The sequence below is a fragment of the Cyanistes caeruleus genome, chromosome 37 (genome assembly GCF_971803275.1).
Source record: "Cyanistes caeruleus chromosome 37, bCyaCae1.hap1.1, whole genome shotgun sequence".
In the NCBI taxonomy this organism is placed as follows: domain Eukaryota; kingdom Metazoa; phylum Chordata; class Aves; order Passeriformes; family Paridae; genus Cyanistes; species Cyanistes caeruleus.
Genome location: NC_141738.1, coordinates 556,393 through 581,682, shown reverse-complemented (window position 1 = coordinate 581,682; position 25,290 = coordinate 556,393). Strand labels below are relative to the sequence as shown.

Sequence of the window (25,290 nt, the reverse complement as noted above, 5' to 3'; positions counted from 1 at the left end):
GAGCCCAAACTGGGAGCACTGGGAGCACTGGGAGCACTGGGAGCACTGGGAGCCCAAACTGGGAGCACTGGGAGCCCCAAACTGGGAGCACTGGGAGCCCCAAACTGGGAGCACTGGGAGCACTGGGAACCCAAACTGGGAGCACTGGGAGCCCCAAACTGGGAGCACTGGGAGCCCCAAACTGGGAGCACTGGGAGCCCCAAACTGGGAGCACTGGGAGCACTGGGAGCACTGGGAGCCCAAACTGGGAGCACTGGGAGCCCAAACTGGGAGCCCAAATTGGGAGCACTGGGAGCCCCAAACTGGGAGCACTGGGAGCACTGGGAGCCCCAAACTGGGAGCACTGGGAGCCCAAACTGGGAGCACTGGGAGCCCAAACTGGGAGCCCAAATTGGGAGCACTGGGAGCCCAAACTGGGAGCACTGGGAGCACTGGGAGCCCCAAACTGGGAGCACTGGGAGCCCAAACTGGGAGCACTGGGAGCACTGGGAGCCCAAACTGGGGGCACTGGGAGCCCAAACTGGGAGCACTGGGAGCACTGGGAGCCCCAAACTGGGAGCACTGGGAGCCCAAACTGGGAGCACTGGGAGCCCCAAACTGGGAGCACTGGGAGCCCCAAACTGGGAGCACTGGGAGCCCAAACTGGGAGCACTGGGAGCCCAAAACTGGGAGCACTGGGAGCCCAAACTGGGAGCACTGGGAGCCCCAAACTGGGAGCACTGGGAGCACTGGGAGCCCCAAACTGGGAGCACTGGGAGCACTGGGAACCCAAACTGGGAGCACTGGGAGCCCCAAACTGGGAGCACTGGGAGCCCCAACTGGGAGCACTGGGAGCACTGGGAGCACTGGGAGCCCCAAACTGGGAGCACTGGGAGCACTGGGAGCCCAAACTGGGAGCACTGGGAGCCCCAAACTGGGAGCACTGGGAGCCCAAACTGGGAGCACTGGGAGCACTGGGAGCCCCAAACTGGGAGCACTGGGAGCCCAAACTGGGAGCACTGGGAGCACTGGGAGCACTGGGAGACCCAAACTGGGAGCACTGGGAGCCCCAAACTGGGAGCACTGGGAGCCCCAAACTGGGAGCACTGGGAGCCCCAAACTGGGAGCACTGGGAGCCCAAACTGGGAGCACTGGGAGCCCCAAACTGGGAGCACTGGGAGCACTGGGAGCCCAAACTGGGAGCACTGGGAGCCCCAAACTGGGAGCACTGGGAGCCCCAAACTGGGAGCACTGGGAGCACTGGGAGCACTGGGAGCCCCAAACTGGGAGCACTGGGAGCACTGGGAGCCCCAAACTGGGAGCACTGGGAGCCCCAACTGGGAGCACTGGGAGCACTGGGAGCCCCAAACTGGGAGCACTGGGAGCACTGGGAGCACTGGGAGCCCCAAACTGGGAGCACTGGGAGCCCAAACTGGGAGCACTGGGAGCCCAAACTGGGAGCACTGGGAGCCCCAAACTGGGAGCACTGGGAGCCCAAACTGGGAGCACTGGGAGCCCAAACTGGGAGCACTGGGAGCACTGGGAGCCCCAAACTGGGAGCACTGGGAGCACTGGGAGCACTGGGAGCACTGGGAGCCCCAAACTGGGAGCACTGGGAGCACTGGGAGCCCCAAACTGGGAACACTGGGAGGAGCGGGGGAGGGGCAGGCCCTGTGTCCCCCCCCCGTTTCTCGCCCCTCCCCCAGTGACGTCACTCATTAATCAGCCCTCAGTCATTAATTAATCAATTAATTAAAGGCACTTTATTAATAATTACAGCCCCGCCCCTCCGGGGGGGTCACTGGGGGGTCGGGGGTGGTCAGTTGGTCACTCTGGGGTCAGGGGGTCACTGGTGGTCAGTGTGGGGTCACTTGGGGTCACCCAGGGGTCAGTCAGTGGTCAGGGGTCACTCAGGGGTCACTCAGGGGTCAGTCAAGGGTCACTGGGGTCACTCAGGGGTCACTCAGGGTCACTCAGGGGTCACTCAGGGTCACTCAGGGGTCAGTCAGGGTAACTCAGGGTCACTAAGGGGTCAGTCACTGGTCAGTGGTCAGGCACCACTCCAGGGCGTTGGGGGTCATTCAGGGGTCACTCAGTGGTCACTCAGCAGTCAGGGGTCACTCAGGGGTCACTCAGTGGTCAGTGGTCAGCGGTCAGATGCCACTCCAGGGCGTTGGGGGTCACTCAGTGGTCAGTCAGTGGTCACTCAGTGGTCAGTCAGGGGTCACTCAGTGGTCAGTCAGTGGTCAGTCAGTGGTCAGTCAGGGGTCACTCAGTGGTCAGTGGTCAGCGGTCAGACACCACTCCAGGGCACTGGGGGTCACTCAGTGGTCACTCAGCAGTCAGGGGTCAGTCAGGGGTCACTCAGCAGTCAGGGGTCAGTCAGGGGTCAGTCATTGTGGCCAGTCAGGGGTCAGTCAGTGGTCACTCAGCGGTCACTCAGCGGTCACTCAGTGGTCACTCAGTGGTCAGCGGTCAGACACCACTCCAGGGTGTTGGGGGTCAGTCAGGGGTCACTCAGGGGTCACTCAGCGGTCACTCAGCGGTCAGTGGTCAGCGGTCAGACACCACTCCAGGGCGTTGGGGGTCACTCAGCAGTCAGTGGTCACTCAGCGGTCAGTGGTCAGTCAGTGGTCACTCAGCGGTCACTCAGCGGTCACTCAGCGGTCAGTGGTCAGCGGTCAGACACCACTCCAGGGCGTTGCGGAACATCCTGAGCCAGGGCCCGTTGCCGCTCTTGCTGCGTCCGGCGGCGGCGGCGGCGCGTCCGGCCCAGGGGCTCTGCCAGGCGCGCACTGACCGCTCGGGGTGCGGCATGGCGGCCAGGTGGGGCCTGCGGTCACTCAGGGGTCACTCAGGGGTCAGTCAGGGGTCACTCAGTGGTCACTCAGCGGTCAGCGGTCAGACACCACTCCAGGGTGTTGGGGGTCACTCAGTGGTCAGTCAGGGGTCACTCAGGGGTCACTCAGCGGTCAGCGGTCAGACACCACTCCAGGGCACTGGGGGTCAGTCAGGGGTCACTCAGCAGTCAGGGGTCAGTCAGGGGTCAGTCAGTGGTCACTCAGCGGTCACTCAGTGGTCACTCAGTGGTCAGTGGTCAGACACCACTCCAGGGCGTTGGGGGTCAGTCAGGGGTCACTCAGCAGTCAGGGGTCAGTCAGGGGTCAGTCAGGGGTCAGTCAGTGGTCAGTCAGTGGTCAGTCAGGGGTCACTCAGCGGTCAGTGGTCAGTCAGTGGTCACTCAGCGGTCACTCAGCGGTCAGTGGTCAGCGGTCAGACACCACTCCAGGGCGTTGCGGAACATCCTGAGCCAGGGCCCGTTGCCGCTCTTGCTGCGTCCGGCGGCGGCGGCGGCGCGTCCGGCCCAGGGGCTCTGCCAGGCGCGCACTGACCGCTCGGGGTGCGGCATGGCGGCCAGGTGGCGGCCGCAGGGCGAGCAGAGCGCGGCCACGCCCAGCGCCGAGCCGTTGGGGTTCAGGGGGTAGCGCTCGGTGGGGACCCCGACGTCGTCGACGTAACGCAGCGGAGCCAGCCCCGAGCGCACGCACTGCGCCAGCGCCGACGGCGGCCGCGACACGAAACGGCCTGGGATGGACAGAGGGGACACTGGGGACACCGGGGACACCGGGGACACTGGGGGAACTGGGAACACTGGGGATACTGGGGACACTGGGGACACTGGTTAGAGACACGAAACGGCCTGGAGCGGAGAGAGGGGACACTGGGGACACCGGGGACACTGGGGACACTGGGGACACTGGGGACACTGGGGATACTGGGGACACTGGGGACACTGGTTAGAGACACGAAACGGCCTGGAGCGGAGAGAGGGGACACTGGGGACACCGGGGACACTGGGGACACTGGGGACACTGGGGACACTGGGGATACTGGTTAGGGACACGAAACGGCCTGGAGCGGAGAGAGGGGACACTGGGGACACCGGGGATACTGGGGACACTGGGGACACTGGGGGAACTGGGGACACTGGGGACACTGGGGACACTGGGGACACTGGGGACACTGGGGACACCGGGGACACTGGGGACACCGGGGACACTGGGGACACTGGGGGAACTGGTCAGGGACACGAAACGGCCTGGAGCGGAGAGAGGGGACACTGGGGACACCGGGGACACTGGGGGAACTGGTCAGGGACACGAAACGGCCTGGGATGGACAGAGGGGACACTGGGGACACTGGGGACACTGGGGACACTGGGGACACTGGGGACACCGGGGACACTGGGGACACTGGGGACACTGGGGACACTGGGGACACTGGGGACACTGGGGGAACTGGTCAGGGACACGAAACGGCCTGGAGCGGAGAGAGGGGACACTGGGGACACCGGGGACACTGGGGACACTGGGGACACTGGGGACACTGGGGGAACTGGGGACACTGGGGACACTGGGGACACTGGGGACACTGGGGACACTGGGGACACTGGGGGAACTGGTCAGGGACACGAAACGGCCTGGAGCGGAGAGAGGGGATACTGGGGACACTGGGGAACTGGGGACACTGGGGACACTGGGGACACTGGGGGAACTGGGGATACTGGGGACACTGGGGACACCGGGGACACTGGGGACACTGGGGACACTGGGGACACTGGGGATACTGGTTAGGGACACGAAACGGCCTGGAGCGGAGAGAGGGGACACTGGGGACACTGGGGGAACTGGTCAGGGACTGGTTAGAGACATGAAACGGCCTGGGATGGACAGAGGGGACACTGGGGACACTGGGGACACTGGGGACACTGGGGACACTGGGGACACTGGGGACACTGGGGATACTGGGGACACTGGGGACACTGGGGACACTGGGGACACCGGGGACACTGGGGACACTGGGGATACTGGGGACACTGGGGGAACTGGGGATACTGGGGACACTGGGGGAACTGGGGACACTGGGGACACTGGGGACACTGGGGGAACTGGGGATACTGGGGGAACTGGGGAACTGGGGACACTGGGGATACTGGGGATACTGGGGGAACTGGGGGAACTGGGGGACACTGGGGACACTGGGGACACTGGGGGAACTGGTTAAAGTGGTCAGGGACTGGGTACAGAGCAGTTAGAGACTGGTTAGACTGGTCAGGGACTGGTTAAACTGGTTAGGGACCAGTTAGGGACTGGTTAGGGACTGGTTAGACACCAGTTACACCGGTTAGAGACCAGTTAGGGACCAGTTAGAGACCAGTTACACCAGTTAGGGACCAGTCAGGGACCAGTTACACCGGTTAGAGACCAGTTAGGGACTGGTTAGACACCAGTTACACCAGTTAGAGACTGGTTAGAGACTGGTTAGACACCAGTTACACCGGTTAGAGACCAGTTAGGGACCAGTCACAGACTGGTTCTAGCCCAGTTCCAGCCCAGTGACACCAGTTAAACCAGTAACGCACCAGTGACCTCACTGACCACCCAGTGCTACCAGTCCCTCCCAGTGCTCCCAGTACCACCAGTATCCCTCATTCCCAGTGCTCCCAGTGCTCCCAGTACCACCAGTATCCCTCATTCCCAGTGCTCCCAGTATCACCAGTATCCCTCATTCCCAGTGTTCCCAGTGCTCCCAGTCCATCCCAGTGCTCCCAGTATCACCAGTATCCCTCATTCCCAGTCCCTCCCAGTACCACCAGTATCACCAGTGTCCCTCATTCCCAGTGCTCCCAGTGCTCCCAGTGCTCCCAGTCCATCCCAGTGCTCCCAGTACCACCAGTATCCCTCATTCCCAGTGCTCCCAGTCCATCCCAGTTGCCCCCAGTACCTTCCCCATGCACCACTCACACCCCGAGGGTCGCCCCCTCCATCCCCCAATCCCTCCCAGTCCCTCCCAGTTGCTCCCAGTACCACCAGTATCCCTCATTCCCAGTGCTCCCAGTCCCTCCCAGTCCATCCCAGTTGCTCCCAGTACCCTCCCCGTCCCTCCCAGTCCCCCCCAGTCCCCCCCAGTTCCCCCCAGTCCCTCCCAGTCCATCCCAGTGCCCCCCAGTTGCCCCCAGTACCACCAGTATCCCTCATTCCCAGTGCTCCCAGTCCCTCCCAGTCCATCCCAGTTGCCCCCAGTCCCTCCCCGTCCCTCCCAGTCCCCCCCAGTTCCCCCCAGTCCCTCCCAGTCCATCCCAGTCCATCCCAGTCCCCTCCCAGTCCATCCCAGTCCCTCCCAGTCCCTCCCAGTCCCTCCCAGTCCCCTCCCAGTTCCCCCCAGTCCCTCCCAGTCCCCTCCCAGTCCCTCCCAGTTCCCCCAGTACCTTCCCCGTGCGCCACCCACACCCCGAGGGTGGCCCCCTCCATCCCCCGCAGCATCAGCGCCGGGCCCGGCTCCACCCGCACGGTGACGAACCGCGACTCGAAACGGCCCGACAGGTTCGGCTGCAGCGCCAGCGCCGGCGTGGGGACAGACCCTGGACAGGGGAGTGACAGCAGTGTCACTGAGTGTCACCAGAGTGTCACCGAGTGTCACCGAGTGTCACCCGCACGGTGACGAACCGCGACTCGAAACGGCCCGACAGGTTCGGCTGCAGCGCCAGCGCCGGCGTGGGGACAGAACCTGGGACAGGGGACACCAGAGTGTCACTGAGTGTCACCGAGTGTCACCGAGTGTCACCGAGTGTCACCCGCACGGTGACGAACCGCGACTCGAAACGGCCCGACAGGTTCGGCTGCAGCGCCAGCGCCGGCGTGGGGACAGACCCTGGACATGGGGACACCAGAGTGTCACTGAGTGTCACCGAGTGTCACTGAGTGTCACTGAGTGTCACCGAGTGTCACCGAGTGTCACCGAGTGTCACCCGCACGGTGACGAACCGCGACTCGAAACGGCCCGACAGGTTCGGCTGCAGCGCCAGCGCCGGCGTGGGGACAGAACCTGGGACAGGGAGTGACAACAGTGTCACCGAGTGTCACCGAGTGTCACCGAGTGTCACCAGGGGTCACTGAGTGTCACTGAGTGTCACCGAGTGTCACCCGCACGGTGACGAACCGCGACTCGAAACGGCCCGACAGGTTCGGCTGCAGCGCCAGCGCCGGCGTGGGGACAGAACCTGGACAGGGGGGTGACAACAGTGTCACCAGAGTGTCACCAGAGTGTCACTGAGTGTCACCGAGTGTCACCCGCACGGTGACGAACCGCGACTCGAAACGGCCCGACAGGTTCGGCTGCAGCGCCAGCGCCGGCGTGGGGACAGACCCTGGGACAGGGGACACCAGAGTGTCACTGAGTGTCACCGAGTGTCACCGAGTGTCACCAGGGGTCACTGAGTGTCACTGAGTGTCACCGAGTGTCACCGAGTGTCACCCGCACGGTGACGAACCGCGACTCGAAACGGCCCGACAGGTTCGGCTGCAGCGCCAGCGCCGGCGTGGGGACAGAACCTGGACATGGGGACACCAGAGTGTCACTGGGTGTCACCAGGGGTCACTGAGTGTCACCAGAGTGTCACTGAGTGTCACCGAGTGTCACCGAGTGTCACCGAGTGTCACTGAGTGTCACCCGCACGGTGACGAACCGCAACTCGAAACGGCCCGACAGGTTCGGCTGCAGCGCCAGCGCCGGCGTGGGGACAGAACCTGGACATGGGGACACCAGAGTGTCACTGAGTGTCACCAGAGTGTCACTGGGTGTCACCAGAGTGTCACTGAGTGTCACCGAGTGTCACCGAGTGTCACCGAGTGTCACTGAGTGTCACTGAGTGTCACTGAGTGTCACCAGAGTGTCACTGAGTGTCACCGAGTGTCACCCGCACGGTGACGAACCGCGACTCGAAACGGCCCGACAGGTTCGGCTGCAGCGCCAGCGCCGGCGTGGGGACAGAACCTGGGACAGGGAGTGACAACAGTGTCACCGAGTGTCACTGAGTGTCACCGAGTGTCACCGAGTGTCACTGAGTGTCACTGAGTGTCACTGAGTGTCACCGAGTGTCACCCGCACGGTGACGAACCGCGACTCGAAACGGCCCGACAGGTTCGGCTGCAGCGCCAGCGCCGGCGTGGGGACAGACCCTGGACATGGGGACACCAGAGTGTCACCGAGTGTCACTGAGTGTCACCGAGTGTCACCGAGTGTCACTGAGTGTCACTGAGTGTCACCGAGTGTCACTGAGTGTCACCAGGGTGTCACTGAGTGTCACTGGGTGTCACTGAGTGTCACTGAGTGTCACCGAGTGTCACCAGGGGTCACTGAGTGTCACCGGGTGTCACTGAGTGTCACTGTCATTGAGTGTCATTGAGTGTCACTGAGTGTCACCAAGTGTCACCAGGTGTCACCGAGTGTCACTGAGTGTCACCAGGGGTCACTGAGTGTCACTGGGTGTCACTGTCATTGAGTGTCATTGAGTGTCACTGAGTGTCACCGAGTGTCACCAGGTGTCACCGAGTGTCACTGAGAGTCACTGAGTGTCACTGAGTGTCACTGAGTGTCACTGAGTGTCACTGAGTGTCACTGTCATTGAGTGTCATTGAGTGTCACTGAGTGTCACTGAGTGTCACCAGGTGTCACCGAGTGTCACTGAGTGTCACTGAGTGTCACTGAGTGTCACTGAGTGTCACCAGGTGTCACCGAGTGTCACTGAGAGTCACTGAGTGTCACCGAGTGTCACCAGGTGTCACCGAGTGTCACTGAGTGTCACCGAGTGTCACCGAGTGTCACCAGGGGTCACTGAGTGTCACTGAGTGTCACCGAGTGTCACCGAGTGTCACCAGGTGTCACCGAGTGTCACTGAGTGTCACCGAGTGTCACCGAGTGTCACCAGGGGTCACTGAGTGTCACCGAGTGTCAGTGAGTGTCACCGAGTGTCACTGGGTGTCACTGTCATTGAGTGTCATTGAGTGTCACCGAGTGTCACTGAGTGTCACCAGGCCAGCGGGGACATCACCTGCGACACAGGGGTGGCACCAGAGTGTCACCAGGTGGCACCAAGGGGGAGGGGACATTGCCTGTGGCGCCAGAGTGGCACCGAGAGTCACCAGAGTGTCCCTGGGGTGGCACTGGGAGGTGTCACTGGGAGGTGGCACTGGGACACCTCAGGGACACCCCAGGGACACCTCAGGGAGCCCAGAGTGGCCCCAGGTGGCACCGAGGGGGAGGGGACATCAAGGGGACACCTTGGGGACACCTCGGGGACACCTTGGGGACACCTTGGGGACAGCTCAGGGACACCTTGGGGACACCTTGGGGACACCTTGGGGACACCTTGGGGACATCTTGGGGACACCTCGGGGACACCTTGGGGACACCTTGGGGACATCTTGGGGACACCTCGGGGACACCTCGGGGACAGCTCGGTGACAGCTCCAATAGGGAAACCCCAAAGAGACAAAGCTGGGGACGCTTTTGGGGACAGCCCAGGGACACCTCAGGTGCCCCAGGTGTCCCCAGGTGTCCCCAGGTGTGTCCCCAGGTGTCCCCAGGTGTGTCCCAGGTGTGCCCCAGGTGTCCCCAGGTATGTCCCAGGTGTGCCCAGGTGTCCCCAGGTGTCCCCAGGTGTGTCAGGTGTCCCCAGGTGTCCCCAGGTGTGTCAGGTGTGTCACAGGTGTCCCCAGGTGTCCCCAGGTGTGTCACAGGTGTGTCACAGGTGTGTCCCAGGTGTCCCCAGGTGTCCCCAGGTGTGTCAGGTGTCACTCACCTGTGCTCCCCACCCAGCCCAGCAGCGCCATCAGCTGGCAGCCGTTGCACACCCCGAGGCTGAAGGTGTCCCCAGGTGTGTCACAGGTGTGTCACAGGTGTCCCCAGGTGTGTCACAGGTGTGTCACAGGTGTGTCCCCAGGTGTCCCCAGGTGTCCCAGGTGTCACTCACCTGTGCTCCCCACCCAGCCCAGCAGCGCCATCAGCTGGCAGCCGTTGCACACCCCGAGGCTGAAGGTGTCCCCAGGTGTGTCCCAGGTGTGTCACAGGTGTCCCCAGGTGTCCCCAGGTGTGTCACAGGTGTCCCCAGGTGTCACTCACCTGTGCTCCCCACCCAGCCCAGCAGCGCCATCAGCTGGCAGCCGTTGCACACCCCGAGGCTGAAGGTGTCCCCAGGTGTGTCCCAGGTGTGTCACAGGTGTGTCCCAGGTGTGTCACAGGTGTGTCCCAGGTGTCCCCAGGTGTCCCCAGGTGTCCCAGGTGTCACTCACCTGTGCTCCCCACCCAGCCCAGCAGCGCCATCAGCTGGCAGCCGTTGCACACCCCGAGGCTGAAGGTGTCCCCAGGTGTGTCACAGGTGTGTCACAGGTGTGTCACAGGTGTCCCCAGGTGTCCCCAGGTGTCTCAGGTGTCACTCACCTGTGCTCCCCACCCAGCCCAGCAGCGCCATCAGCTGGCAGCCGTTGCACACCCCGAGGCTGAAGGTGTCCCCAGGTGTGTCCCAGGTGTGTCCCAGCTGTCCCCAGGTGTCCCCAGGTGTGTCCCAGGTGTCCCCAGGTGTCCCCAGGTGTCCCCAGGTGTCCCAGGTGTCACTCACCTGTGCTCCCCACCCAGCCCAGCAGCGCCATCAGCTGGCAGCCGTTGCACACCCCGAGGCTGAAGGTGTCCCCAGGTGTGTCACAGGTGTGTCACAGGTGTGTCACAGGTGTGTCACAGGTGTCCCCAGGTGTCACTCACCTGTGCTCCCCACCCAGCCCAGCAGCGCCATCAGCTGGCAGCCGTTGCACACCCCGAGGCTGAAGGTGTCCCCAGGTGTGTCCCAGGTGTCCCCAGGTGTCCCCAGGTGTCCCCAGGTGTCCCAGGTGTCCCCAGGTGTGTCACAGGTGTGTCAGGTGTGTCACAGGTGTCCCCAGGTGTCACTCACCTGTGCTCCCCACCCAGCCCAGCAGCGCCATCAGCTGGCAGCCGTTGCACACCCCGAGGCTGAAGGTGTCCCCAGGTGTGTCACAGGTGTGTCACAGGTGTCCCCAGGTGTGTCACAGGTGTGTCACAGGTGTCCCCAGGTGTGTCACAGGTGTCCCCAGGTGTCACTCACCTGTGCTCCCCACCCAGCCCAGCAGCGCCATCAGCTGGCAGCCGTTGCACACCCCGAGGCTGAAGGTGTCCGGCCGTGTCCGGAACCGCTCCAGCTCCGCCCGGACCCGCGGGTTGAAACGGACGGAGGCGGCCCAGCCTGGAAACGGGGCAAAAACCGGGGAAAACGGGAAAAACGGGGGAAAGGGGGAAAAATGGGGAAAGAATGGGGGAAAATGGGGAAAAATGGGGAAAAACGGGGAAAGAATGGGGGAAAATGGGGAAAGAATGGGGGAAAATGGGAAAAACGGGGAAAGAATGGGGAAAAATGGGGGAAAAATGGGGAAATAATGAGGAAGAATGGGATAAAGAATGGGGGGAAAAATGGGAAAAAATGGGAAAAAAATGGGGAAAAAATGGGGAAAATAATGGGGGAAAAATGGGGAAATAATGGGGGAAAAATGGGGAAAATGGGGGGAAAAATGGGGAAAAATGGCGGGAAAATGGGGAAAGAATGGGGGAAAATGGGGAAAAATGGGGGAAAATAATGTGGGAAAAATGGGGAAAGAATGGGGGGAAAAATGGGGAAAAATGGGGAAATAATGGGAAAATAATGGGGGAAAATTTGGGAAAGAATGGGGGGAAAATGGGGAAAATTGGGGAAAGAATGGGGGGAAAAATGGGAAAAAGAATGGGGGGAAAAATGGGAAAAAATGGGAAAAAAATGGGGAAAAATTGGGAAAAAAATGGGGGAAAAATGGGGAAAATAATGGGGGAAAATGGGGAAATAATGGGGGAAAATGGGGAAAAATGGGGGAAAAATGGGGAAATAATGAGGAAAAATGGGATAAAGAATGGGGGGAAAAATGGGGAAAAATAGGGAAAAAATGGGAAAAAAATGGGGGAAAAATGGGGAAAATAATGGGGAAAAATGGGGAAATAATGGGGGGAAAATGGGGAAAATAATGGGGGGAAAAAATGGGGAAAAATGGGGAAAAATGGGGAAAAATGGGGAAAGAATGGGGAAAAAATGGGGGAAAAAATGGGGAAAATTGGGAAAAATGGGGAAAAATGGGGGAAAAATGGGGAAAAATTGGGAAAGAATGGGGGGAAAATGGGGAAAAATGGGGGAAAAAATGGGGGAAAAATGGGGAAAAAAATGAGGAAAGAATGGGGAAAAATGGGGAAAGAATGGCAAAGGAATGGGAAAAATGGGGAAAAATAGGAAAAATGGGGGAAAAACAGGGAAAAATGGGAAAAACGGGAAAAATGGGGGAAAAATGGGGGAAAATAATGGGGGGAAATGGGGGAAAATGGGGAAAAACGGGGAAAAATGGGAAAAAATTGGGAAAATCAGGAAAAAAAATGGGAAAGAATGGGGAAAAATGGGAAAAATCAGGATAATGGGGAGAAGAATGAGGAAAAAACAGGGAAAAAAGGGAAAGAATGGGGGAAAACCAGGGAAAAATGGGGAAAAATCAGAAAAATGGGGACAACTGGGAAAAAGTTTTGTGGAATTTTTCCCCTGTTTTTATGGAATTTGGGGTTTTTGGGTTTTGGGGGTTTTTTTGGGGTCGTTTTTGGGGTGAAAATCCCTAAATCCTCACCTTTAGCAGAGCCACAGTTGAACCCCAAAACTCCCCATAAAAGGGAAATTTTGGGGTTTTTTTGGGGATTTTTGTGGGATTTTGGGGTTTTTTCCTCATTTTTATGGAATTTGGGATTTTTGGATTTTGGGGTTTTTTTGGGGTCGTTTTTTGGGGTGAAAATCCCTAAATCCTCACCTTTAGCAGAACCACAGCTGAACCCCCAAAACTCCCCACAAAAAGGAAATTTTGGGGGGTTTTTTTTGGGATTTTTGTGGGATTTTGGGGTTTTTTCCCCATTTTTATGGAATTTGGGATTTTTGGATTTTGGGGTTTTTTTTGGGGTCGTTTTTGGGGTGAAAATCCCTAAATCCTCACCTTTAGCAGAACCACAGCTGAACCCCCAAAACTCCCCATGAAAGGGAAATTTTGGGGTTTTTTTTGGGGATTTTTGTTGGGATTTTTGGGGTTTTTTCCCCATTTTTATGGAATTTGGGGTTTTAGGATTTTGGGGTTTTTTTGGGGTCGTTTTTGGGGCCAAACCCTCACCTTTAGCAGAGCCCAGGACGTCAGAGCAGCTGAACCCCCAAAACTCCCCACAAAAAGGAAATTTTGGGGTTTTTTGGGGGGATTTTTGTTGAGATTTTTGGGGTTTTTTCCTCATTTTTATGGAATTTGGGATTTTAGGATTTTGGGGTTTTTTGGGGTTGTTTTTGGGGCCAAACCCTCACCTTTAGCAGAACCACAGTTGAACCCCCAAAACTCCCCATGAAAGGGAAATTTTTTGGGGTTTTTTTTGGGGATTTTTGTGGGAATTTTTGGGGTTTTTTCCCCATTTTTATGGAATTTGGGATTTTTGGATTTTGGGGTTTTTTTGGGGTCGTTTTTGGGGCCAAATCCTCACCTTTAGCAGAACCACAGCTGAACCCCCAAAACTCCCCATGAAAGGGAAATTTTGGGGTTTTTTTGGGGATTTTTGTTGAGATTTTTGGGGTTTTTTCCTCATTTTTATGGAATTTGGGATTTTAGGATTTTGGGGTTTTTTTGGGGTTGTTTTTGGGGTGAAAATCCCTAAATCCTCACCTTTAGCAGAACCACAGCTGAACCCCCAAAACTCCCCATGAAAGGGAAATTTTGGGGGGTTTTTTTTGGGATTTTTGTGGGATTTTTGGGGTTTTTCTCCCCATTTTTAAGGAATTTGGGATTTTAGGATTTTGGGGGTTTTTTGGGGTCGTTTTTGGGGCCAAACCCTCACCTTTAGCAGAGCCCAGGACGTCGGCGTAGCTGAAGCCCCCCACAAAAACGAGACCCCTGAACCCGTCCAGGGAGGCGGAGCCGGCGCAAAGGTCCTGGGTGGTCACGTCCCACACCTGGAAACCCCAAAAACCCCGGGTTTGGACCCAAAAAACACCCCCAAAACAACCCCAAAAAACCCTAAAAAACCCCAAACAACCCCAAACAACCCCAAAAAAACCCCAAAAAACCCAAAAAAACCCCAAAAAACCCAAAAAAACCAAAACCACCCAAAAAACCCCAAAACAATCCCAAACAACCCCAAAAAACCCAAAACAACCCCAAACAACCCCAAAAAAACGCCAAAAAACCCCAAAACACCCCAAACAACCCCAAAAAACCCAAACAACCCCAAAATCCCCCCCAAAAACCCCAAAACAACCCCAAAAACCCCAAAACAATCCCAAAAAACCCCGAAAAAACACCAAAAAACCCCAAAACAACCCAAAAAGACCCGCAAAAACCCCAAAACAACCCTGAACAACACCAAAAAAACCCAAACAACCCCAAAAACCCCCAAACAACCCCCAAAGAAACCCCAAATAAACACAAACAACCCGAAAAAACCAAAACAACCCAAAACAACCCAAAACAACCCCCAAAAAACCCAAACAACCCTGAAAAAACCAAAAAAACCCAAAAAAACCCCAAAACAACCCCAAACAACCCCAAAAAACCCAAACAACCCCAAAAACCCCCAAAACAACCCTGAACAACCCCAAAAAAACTCCAAAAAACCCAAAACCACCCAAAAAACCCCAAAACAATCCCAAAAAACCCCGAAAAAACACCAAAAAAACCCAAAACAACTCAAAAAGACCCCCAAAAACCCCAAAACAACCCTGAACAACCCAAAAAACCCTGAAAAAACACCAAAAAAACCCAAAAAACCCCAAAAAACCCCAAAAACCCCCCAAAAAAACCCCCAAAAACCCAAAAAACCCGAAATCAACCCCAAAATAAGCCCCACCCTAAAAATCCCAAAAGGGGAGTTTTCCCCCCAAAAATCCCCAAAAACCCAAAACAACTCCTAAAAAACCTAAACAACCACAAAAAACCCCAAAAGAACCCCAAAAAAAACCCCAAAACAACCCCCAAAAAACCCCAACCCCAAAACAACCCCAAAAAAACTAAAACAACCCCCAAGAAAACAAAAACAACCCCAAAACTCGCCCCAAACCACGAGTTAGCCCCAAAAAACCCCAAATTACCCAAAACAACCCCAAAAAACCCAAAAGAACCCAAAACAAACCCCAAACAACCCCAAAACAACCCAGAACAACCCCCAAAAAACCCCAAAACAACCCCAAAAAACCCAAACAACCCCCAAACTACCCTGAACAACCCCCAAAAAACCCAAAACAACCCCAAAAAAACCCCAAACAACCCCAAAAAACCCCAAAACAACCCCAAAAAAACCCAAACAACCCCCAAACTACCCTGAACAACCCCAAAAAACCCCAAAACAACCCCCAAACAACCCCAAAAACCCCAAAAAACCCAAAAAAACCCAAAAAACCCCAAAACAACCCCCAAAAAAACCCAAACAACCCCCAAAAAAACCCCAAACAACCCGAAACAAGCCCAAACAACCCCAAAAAAACTCCAAAAAACCTAAAACCACCCAAAAAAACCCAAAACAACCCAAAAACCCCGAAAAAACACCAAAAAACCCCAAAACAACCCAAAAAGACCCGCAAAAACCCCAAAACAACCCTGAACAACACCAAAAAAACCCAAACAACCCCCAAAGAAACCCAAAATAAACACAAACAACCCCAAAAAAACCAAAAAACCCTAAAACAACCCAAAACAACCCCCAAAAAACCCAAAAAACCCCAAAAAACTCCAAAAAACCCAAACAACCCCCAAACTACCCTGAAAAACCCCAAAAAAAACCCAAAACAACCCCAAAACAACCCCCCAAAAACCCAAACAACCCCAAAAAACCCCAAACAACCCCAAAAAACCCAAACAACCCCAAAAAACCCAAACAACCCCAAAAAACCCCAAAAAACCCCAAAAAAACCCAAACAACCCCAAAAAACACCAAACAACCCCAAAAAACCCCAAAACAACCCCAAAACAACCCTGAACCCCCAGAAAACCCAAACAACCCCAAAAAACCCGAAACAACCCCCCAAAAAAACCCCAAAAACCCCAAACAACCCAAAAAACACCCCAAACAACCCCCCAAAAAACCCAAACAACCTCAAAAAACCCGAAAGAACCCCCAAAGAAACCTCAAATAAACACAAACAACCCCGAAAAAACCCAAAACAACCCAAAAAACCCCAAAAAACCCCAAAACAACCCCAAAAAACCCCAAAACAACCCTGAACAACCCCAAAAAAACCCGAAATGACCCCAAAACAACCCAAAACAACCCCAAAAAACACCAAAAAACCCAAAACAACCCAAAAAGACCCCCAAACAACCCAAAACAACACCAAAACAACCCCCCAAAAAACCCAAACAACCCCAAAAACCCCCAAACAACCCCCAAAGAAACCCCAAATAAACACAAACAACCCCAAAAAAACCAAAAAACCCCAAAACAACCCCCAAAACCCCAAAACAATCCCAAAAAAATCCGAAAAAACACCAAAAAAAACCAAAACAACCCAAAAAGACCCCCAAAAACCCCAAACAACCCTGAACAACACCAAAAAAACCCAAACAACCCCCAAAGAAACCCCAAAAACCCCCAAAAAACCCCAAAAACCCCCCAAAAAAACCCCCAAACAACCCCAAACAACCCTGAACAACCCCAAAAACCCCCAAAACAACCCTGAACAACCCCCAAAAAAACTCCAAAAAACCCAAACAACCCCAAACAACCCAAAACAACCCCAAAAAACCCCCAAACAACCCCAAAAACCCCCAAAACAACCCTGAACAACCCCCAAAACCCCCCCAAAAACCCCAAAACAACCCCAAAAAACCCAAACAACCCCCCAAAAAACCCCCAAAACCCCAAAACAACCCCAAAAACCCCCAAAAACCCGAAACAACCCCCAAAAAAAACCCCCAAACCAGAGGATTTTGGGGTCCCCCAGGTGGATTTGGGGTCATTTCGGTGGTTTTGGGGTCATTTTGGGGTCATTTTTGGGGTGTTCTTGGGGTGTTTTGGGGTGTTCTTGGGGGGTTTTTGGGGTGTTTTTTAGGGTGATTTTGGGGTGTTTTTGGGGTAATTTTGGGGGTCATTTTAGGGTGATTTTTGGGGTGTTTTGGGTGTTCTTGGGGTGTTTTGGGGTCGTTTTGGGTGTTTTTTGGCTGATTTTTGGGGTGTTTTGGGGTCATTTTGGGGTGTTTTTGGGGTGTTTTTTGGGGTGTTTTTTGGTGTGTTTTGTGGGTGTTTTTGGTGTGGTTTTGGGGTCATTTTTGGGAGTTTTTGGGGTGATTTTTGGGGTGTTTTTGGAGTAATTCTGGGGTTGTTTTGGAGCGATTTTGGGGTGATTTTTCGGGTGTTTTTGGGGTCGTTTTGGGTGTTCTTGGGGTGGTTTTGGGGTGTTTTTGGGGTGTTTTTGGGGTCATTTTAGGGTGATTTTTGGGGTGTTCTTGGGGTGTTTTGGGGTAGTTTTGGGTGTTTTTGGGGTGTTTTTTAGGGTGTTTTTTAGGGTGATTTTGGGGTGTTTTTTGGGGTAATTTTGGGGTCATTTTAGGGTGATTTTTGGTGTGTTTTGTGGGTGTTTTTGGTGTGGTTTTGAGGTCATTTTTGGGAGTTTTTGGGGTGTTTTTGGGGTGGTTTTGGGGTCATTTTTGGGAGTTTTTGGGGTGATTTTGGGGTGTTTCTGGGGTGATTTTTGGGGTTTTTTTGTGCTGTTTTTGGGGTCATTTTGGGGTGATTTTGGTGTGTTTTTAGGGTGATTTTTGGGCTGTTTTTGGGTGGTTTTGGGGCCATATTGGGGTGGTTTTGTGGTAATTTTGGGGCTTCTTTGGGGTGTTTTGGGGTGTTCTTGGGGTGTTTTGGGGTCGTTTTGGGTGTTTTTAGGGTGTTTTTTAGGGTGATTTTCGGGTGTTTTTGGGGTAATTTTGGGGTCATTTTAGGGTGGTTTTTGGGGTGTTTTGTGGGTGTTTTTGGTGTGGTTTTGGGGTAATTTTTGGGAGTTTTTGGGGTGTTTTTGGGTGGTTTTGGTGTGTTTTTTGGGGTGATTTTTGGGGTTTTTTTGTGCTGTTTTTGGGGTCATTTTGGGGTGGTTTTGGGGTGGTTTTGGGGTGGTTTTGGGGTGGTTTTAGGGTGATTTTTGGGCTGTTTCTGGGGTGGTTTTGTGGTAAATTTTGGGGCTTCTTTGGGGTGGTTTTTTGGGGTGTTTTTGGGGTCATTTTAGGGTGATTTTTGGGGTGTTTGGGGGTGTTCTTGGGGTGTTTTGGGGTCATTTTGGGGTGTTTTTGGGGTGGTTTTGGTGTTTTTTGGGGTGTTCTTGGGCTGTTTCTGGGGTGTTTTTTGGGGTGATTTTTGGGGTGTTTTTGGAGTAATTTTGGGGTTGTTTTGGAGCGATTTTGGTGTGTTTTTTGGGGTGTTTTTGGGGTGTTTTTGGGGTGTTCTTGGGGTGTTTTTGGGGTGATTTTGGGGTGTTTTTTTTGGGCGTTTTTGGGGTAATTTTAGGGTGATTTTTGGGGTGTTTTGGGGTATTTTTGTGGCAATTTGGGGGTGTTTTGGGGGTGTTTTTTGGGGTGTTTTTGGTTTGTTCTGGGTGTGATTTTGGGGTGTTTTTAGGGTGATTTTGGGGCATTTTTCGGATGTTTTGGGGTGATCTTGGGGTCATTTTTTGGTGATTTTGGGGTGTTTTGTGGGTGTTTTTGGGGTGGTTTTGGGGTCATTTTTGGGAGTTTTTGGGGTGGTTTTGGTGTCTTTTTTGGGGTGTTCTTGGGCTGTTTCTGGGGTGTTTTTTGGGGTGATTTTTGGGGTGTTTTTGGAGTGATTTTGGGGTGATTTTTGGGGTGTTTTGGGGTGTTCTTGGGGTGTTTTGGGGTCATTTTGGGGTGTTTTTAGGGTGTTTTTTAGGGTGTTTTTTAGGGTGATTTTCGGGTGTTTTTGGGGTAATTTTAGGGGTAATTTTAGGGTGATTTTTGGGGTGTTTTGTGGGTGTTTTTGGGGTGATTTTGGGGTTGTTTAGGAGAGATTTTGGGGTGATTTTTGGGATTTTTTGGGCTGTTTTTGGGCTGTTTTTGGGGTGGTTTTGGGGTGATTTTGGTGTGTTTTTAGGGTGATTTTTGGGCTGTTTTGGGGGTGGTTTCGTGGTAATTTTGGGGCTTCTTTGGGGTGTTTTTGGGGTGGTTTTTTTGGGCGTTTTTGGGGTCATTTTAGGGTGATTTTTGGTGTGTTTTGGGGTATTTTTGTGGCAATTTGGGGGTGTTCTGGGGGTGTTTTGTGGGTGTTTTTGGGGTGGTTTTGGGATGTTTTTTGGGTGTTTTCTTAGGTTGATTTTAGGGTGGTTTTTGGGGCGTTTTTGGGGTCATTTTAGGGTGATTTTTGGGTGTTTTTGGGGTAATTTTGGGGGTAATTTTAGGGTGATTTTTGGGGTGTTTTGGGGTGTTCTTGGGGTGGTTTTGGGGTAATTTTTGGGAGTTTTTGGGGTGTTTTTGGTGTATTTTTTGAGGTGTTTTTGGGGTGGTTTTTGGGGTGTTTTTGGAGTAATTTTGGGGTTGTTTAGGAGAGATTTTGGGGTGATTTTTGGGGTTTTTTTGTGCTGTTTTTGGGGTCATTTTGGGGTGATTTTGGTGTGTTTTTAGGGTGATTTTTGGGCTGTTTTTGGGGTGGTTTTGGGGTAATTTTTGGGGTCATTTTAGGGTGATTTTTGGGGTGTTTCGGGGTATTTTTGTGGCAATTTGGGGGTGTTTTGGGGGTGTTTTTTGGGGTGTTTTTGGTTTGTTCTGGGTGTGATTTTGGGGTGTTTTTAGGGTGATTTTGGGGCGTTTTTGGGATGTTTTGGGGTGATCTTGGGGTCATTTTTTGGTGATTCTGGGGTGTTTTGTGGGTGTTTTTGGGGTGATTTTTGTGGCAATTTGGGGGTGTTTTGGGGTGTTTTTGGGGTGATTTTGGGGTGTTTTTGGGGTCATTTTAGGGTGATTTTTGGTGTGTTTTGTGGGTGTTTTTGGTGTGGTTTTGGGGTCATTTTGGGTTGTTTTGGGGGTGAGTTTGGGGTCACTTTGGGGTGCTTTTGGGGTGATTTTTTGGGTGTTTTTTTGGGTGATTTTTGGCATCATTTTGGGGTGTTTTTGGGGTCATATTTGGGGTCATTTCAGGGTGGTTTTTGGTGTTTTTTAGGGTGTTTTTAGGGTGTTTTTGGGGTGTTTTTGGGGTCATATTTGGGGTCATTTCAGGGTGATTTTTGGTGTTTTTTAGGGTGTTTTTGGGGTGGTTTTGGGGTGTTTTTGGGGTGTTTTTTGGGGTCATATTTGGGGTCATTTCAGGGTGATTTTTGGGATGTTTTGGGGGTGATTTTGGGGCGTTTTTGGGGCGTTTTGGGGTCTCACCTGGAAGCCCGCCATGGCGAAGGCGGCCGCCATCTCCCGGTCTCCGTTGCTGCCCTCCTCCCTCAGCACGGCCACCCGCGGCCCCGGCAGCTCTGGGGGACCCCAAAAATCCACATCAGCACCCCCAAAAACCCCCAGAACCACCCCAAAATCCCACACACCCCAAACAACCAAAAAAAACCCCCCCAAAAAACGGAAAATCCCATAAAAATCACTCAGAGCCCTAAAGAAATCCCACAGGAACCCCAAAATCCCCCAGATCCCACCCAGGCAGCTCTGGGGGACCCCAAAAATCCACATCAGCACCCCCAAAAACCCCCAAAACCGACCCAAAATCAAACAGACCACGAAAAAACACCCCAAAAATCCCACAAATGCCCCAAATCCTACAGAATTCCATAAAAATCACACAAGAATTCCAGAAAATCCCAGAAAACCCTCGAAAAAATCCCACAAAATCCTCCCAAATCCCAAAAAACCCTCAAAAATCCCCACAAAATGTCCAAAAATCCCAGAAAATCCCACAAAGATCCCACAAAAACCCCAAAATCCCACAAAATCCTCCCAAATCCCCCCAAAAAAACCCCAAATCCCCACAAAATGACCCCAAAATCCCTTAAAAATCCCACAGAGATCCCAGAAAAATCAAAAAAAAAATCCCATAAAATTCCCCCAAAGCCCAAAAATCTCCCCAAAATCTCCAGAAACGCCCCCAAAATCCCCCAAAATCTCAAAAAACCCCCAAAAACACCAAAAAAACCCCAAAAATCCCCAATGTCCCCCAATGTCCCCCCAATGTCCCCAATGTCCCCCCAATGTCCCCAATGTCCCGAATGTCCCCCAATGTCCCCAATGTCCCCAATGTCCCCAATGTCCCCATGTCCCCAATGTCCCAGTGTCCCCAATGTCCCCAATGTCCCCATGTCCCCAATGTCCCCAATGTCCCCATGTCCCCAATGTCCCCATGTCCCCAATGTCCCCATGTCCCCGTGTCCCCATGTCCCCAATGTCCCCGTGTACCCATGTCCCCAATGTCCCCAGTGTCCCCATGTCCCCAATGTCCCCAGTGTCCCCATGTCCCCACTGTCCCAATGTCCCCATGTCCCCATGTACCCATGTCCCCATGTCCCCAATGTCCCCGTGTCCCCGCTGTCCCCGTGTCCCCATGTCCCCGTGTACCCATGTCCCCATGTCCCCAATGTCCCCAATGTCCCGCTGTCCCCATGTCCCCATGTCCCCGTGTCCCCGCTGTCCCCAGTGTCCCCATGTCCCCAATGTCCCCGCTGTCCCCACCGCTGTCCCCATGTCCCCATGTCCCCAATGTCCCCGCTGTCCCCAATGTCCCCATGTCCCCAATGTCCCCGTGTACCCATGTCCCCATGTCCCCATGTCCCCAATGTCCCCAATGTCCCCGCTGTCCCCAATGTCCCCATGTCCCCATGTCCCCGTGTCCCCAATGTCCCCAATGTCCCCATGTACCCATGTCCCCATGTCCCCGTGTCCCCGTGTACCCATGTGTGCCACCACGGGTGCCAGGTGTTCGGGGTCGAAGCTGAGCTGGATTTGGGGTCCCCAGCGCGTCCCCAGCTCGGCCTCCTCCTGCTGCACACAGGAGGGGCTGGCCTGGAGCCGCTCCAGCCGGAAACTGCCCTGCTCCCAGAGTCCCCTGATGTCCCCAACCGGCTGGGACAGCACCTGCTGGCCACCCACTGTCACCGACACCTGTGGGGACAGGGACACTGACACCTGGGGACAGGGACTGCCCTGCTCCCAGAGTCCCCTGATGTCCCCAACCGGCTGGGACAGCACCTGCTGGCCACCCACTGTCACCGACACCTGTGGGGACAGGGACACTGACACCTGGGGACAGGGACTGCCCTGCTCCCAGAGTCCCCTGATGTCCCCAACCGGCTGGGACAGCACCTGCTGGCCACCCACTGTCACCGACACCTGTGGGGACAGGGACACTGACACCTGGGGACAGGGACTGCCCTGCTCCCAGAGTCCCCTGATGTCCCCAACCGGCTGGGACAGCACCTGCTGGCCACCCACTGTCACCGACACCTGTGGGGACACCAACACTGACACCTGGGGACAGGGACTGCCCTGCTCCCAGAGTCCCCTGATGTCCCCAACCGGCTGGGACAGCACCTGCTGGCCACCCACTGTCACCGACACCTGTGGGGACAGGGACACTGACACCTGGGGACATCACAGTGACACCTGTGACACCTGGGGACATCACAGTGACACCTGGGGACATCACAGTGACACCTGTGACACCTGTGGGGACATCACAGTGACACCTGGGGACATCACAGTGACACCTGTGACACCTGGGGACATCACAGTCACACCTGGGGAAACCACAGTGACACCTGGGGACATCACACTGACACCTGTGACACCTGGGGACATCACAGTCACACCTGGGGGCACCTGGGGACACCTGGGGACAGTGACAGTGACACCTGGGGCTTGGGGACACCTGGGGACACCTGGGGACACTCAGGGACACTCAGATGTGGGGTGTTGGGATGGTGGCACCAGGCTTGGGGACACTCAGGGACACTCAGGGACACTCAGGTACAGGGAGAGGGTGACAGGGACACGAGGACAGGGGACACTGAGGGACAGTCAGGGACAGAGGGACACTGAGGATGACGAGGGACAATGGGGACAAAAACACCACAGAGACACAGAGCCACCTCCTGTCCCCCCCTCAATGTCCCCAACCCCCCAGTGTCCCCCCAATGTCCCCAACCCCCCAGTGTCCCCCCAGTGTCCCCAATGTCCCCCCAGTGTCCCCAATGTCCCCAATGTCCCCCCAATGTCCCCAATGTCCCCCCAGTGTCCCCAATGTCCCCAATGTCCCCCAATGTCCCCCAATGTCCCCCCAGTGTCCCCAATGTCCCCAATGTCCCCCCAATGTCCCCAATGTCCCCCCAGTGTCCCCAATGTCCCCAATGTCCCCAATGTCCCCAATGTCCCCAATGTCCCCCAGTGTCCCCAATGTCCCCAATGTCCCCAATGTCCCCCAGTGTCCCCAATGTCCCCAATGTCCCCCAGTGTCCCCAATGTCCCCAGTGTCCCCAATGTCCCCAATGTCCCCAATGTCCCTAACATCCCCAGTGTCCCCAATGTCCCCCTGTCCCCATGTCCCCATGTCCCCGTGTCCCCCCCGTGTCCCCCCGTGTCCCCCTGTCCCCCTGTCCCCGTGTCCCCCCCGTGTCCCCCGTCCCTCACCGTGTCCCCGTGTCCCCCCCATGTCCCCATGTCCCCCCCCGTGTCCCCCCCGTGTCCCCTGTCCCTCACCGTGTCCCCATGTCCCCCCATGTCCCCCCGTCCCCGTGTCCCCGTGTCCCCTGTCCCCCCCTGTCCCCCCCGTGTCCCCCCCTGTCCCCCCCGTGTCCCCCCCCGTGTCCCCCCATGTCCCCTGTCCCTCACCGTGTCCCCTGTCCCCCCATGTCCCCGTGTCCCCCCCGTGTCCCCCCGTGTCCCCCCGTGTCCCCCCATGTCCCCTGTCCCCCCCCGTGTCCCCTGTCCCTCACCGTGTCCCCCCCGTGTCCCCGTGTCCCCCCCGTGTCCCCGTGTCCCCCTGTCCCCCCCGTGTCCCCCGTCCCTCACCGTGTCCCCGTGTCCCCCTGTCCCCCCCCGTGTCCCCTGTCCCTCACCGTGTCCCCTGTCCCCCCGTGTCCCCCCCGTGTCCCCCCCGTGTCCCCCCCGTGTCCCCCCCGTGTCCCCTGTCACCCCCCGTGTCCCTGTCCCCCCGTGTCCCGTGTCCCCCCGTGTCCCCTGTCCCTCACCGTGTCCCCCCCGTGTCCCCCCGTGTCCCCTGTCCCTCACCGTGTCCCCTGTCCCCCCCGTGTCCCCCCCGTGTCCCCCCCGTGTCCCCTGTCCCTCACCGTGGCGCGGGGGCCGTAGGGGCCGCTGTGGCCGATGGGGACACAGGTGACACCGGCGTCCTGGTAACGGCGGCAGACGGGGACAGCGGCCACCTCGGGGACCTCCAGCACCAAACCCGGCTCCTCCGAGAACAGCAGCGCCAGCACTGGGGACACGGGGACATGGGGACATCATTGGGGACATGGGGACATCACTGGGGACATGGGGACATCATTGGGGACATCATTGGGGACATCATTGGGGACATGGGGACATGGGGACATCACTGGGGACATCACTGGGGACATGGGGACATCATTGGGGACATCATTGGGGACACGGGGACATGGGGACATTGGGGACATCATTGGGGACATTGGGGACATCACTGGGGACACGGGGACATGGGGACATCATTGGGGACATCACTGGGGACACGGGGACATTGGGACATTGGGGACATGGGGACAGTGGGGACATTGGGGACATGGGGACAGTGGGGACATCACTGGGGACATGGGGACAGCGGGGACATCACTGGGGACATCACTGGGGACATCATTGGGGACATGGGGACAGCGGGGACATGGGGACATCATTGGGGACATGGGGACATCACTGGGGACATGGGGACATTGGGGACATGGGGACATGGGGACATTGGGGACATGGGGACAGCGGGGACATCACTGGGGACATCACTGGGGACATCATTGGGGACATCATTGGGGACATGGGGACATTGGGGGGACATTGGGGACATTGGGGACATTGGGGACATTGGGGGGATTTGGGGGGGATTGAGGGTGTTTGGGACATTTGGGGACACTCAGGGACACAGGGGACACTCAGGGACACTCAGGGGACACTCAGGGGACACAGGGGACACTCAGGGGACACTCAGGGACACTCAGGGGACACTCAGGGGACACTCAGGGACACTCAGGGACACTCAGGGGACACTCAGGGACACTCAGGGGACACTCAGGGACACTCAGGGGACACTCAGGGGACACTCAGGGGACACTCAGGGACACTCAGGGGACACTCAGGGGACACAGGGGACACTCAGGGACACTCAGGGGACACTCAGGGGACACTCAGGGGACACAGGGGACACTCAGGGGACACTCAG

General features: G+C 55.8%; 1 protein-coding gene across 4 annotated transcripts in view; it reads right to left on the bottom strand.

The window, feature by feature from the left end:
- Positions 1 to 1,719: 1,719 nt before the first annotated feature.
- PFAS (phosphoribosylformylglycinamidine synthase) overlaps positions 1,720 to 25,290 on the bottom strand; it is an 82,057-nt gene continuing 58,486 nt past the window's right edge. For 2 of the 4 annotated variants that reach the window (XM_086871735.1, XM_086871736.1), the window contains 8 exons: positions 24,176 to 24,321; positions 21,782 to 21,992; positions 20,271 to 20,362; positions 13,753 to 13,867; positions 10,934 to 11,071; positions 6,248 to 6,400; positions 3,264 to 3,564; positions 1,720 to 3,086 (listed from right to left, as the gene is read on the bottom strand). In XM_086871735.1, coding sequence (XP_086727861.1) covers positions 3,077 to 3,086; positions 3,264 to 3,564; positions 6,248 to 6,400; positions 10,934 to 11,071; positions 13,753 to 13,867; positions 20,271 to 20,362; positions 21,782 to 21,992; positions 24,176 to 24,321 — 1,166 coding nt within the window. In that variant the 3' untranslated portion in view covers positions 1,720 to 3,076. Of the gene's footprint in view, positions 3,565 to 6,247; positions 6,401 to 9,619; positions 9,679 to 10,933; positions 11,072 to 13,752; positions 13,868 to 20,270; positions 20,363 to 21,781; positions 21,993 to 24,175; positions 24,322 to 25,290 lie in introns of all 4 variants that reach the window. The other 2 variants (XR_015281515.1, XM_086871734.1) reach the window with 2 other exon arrangements.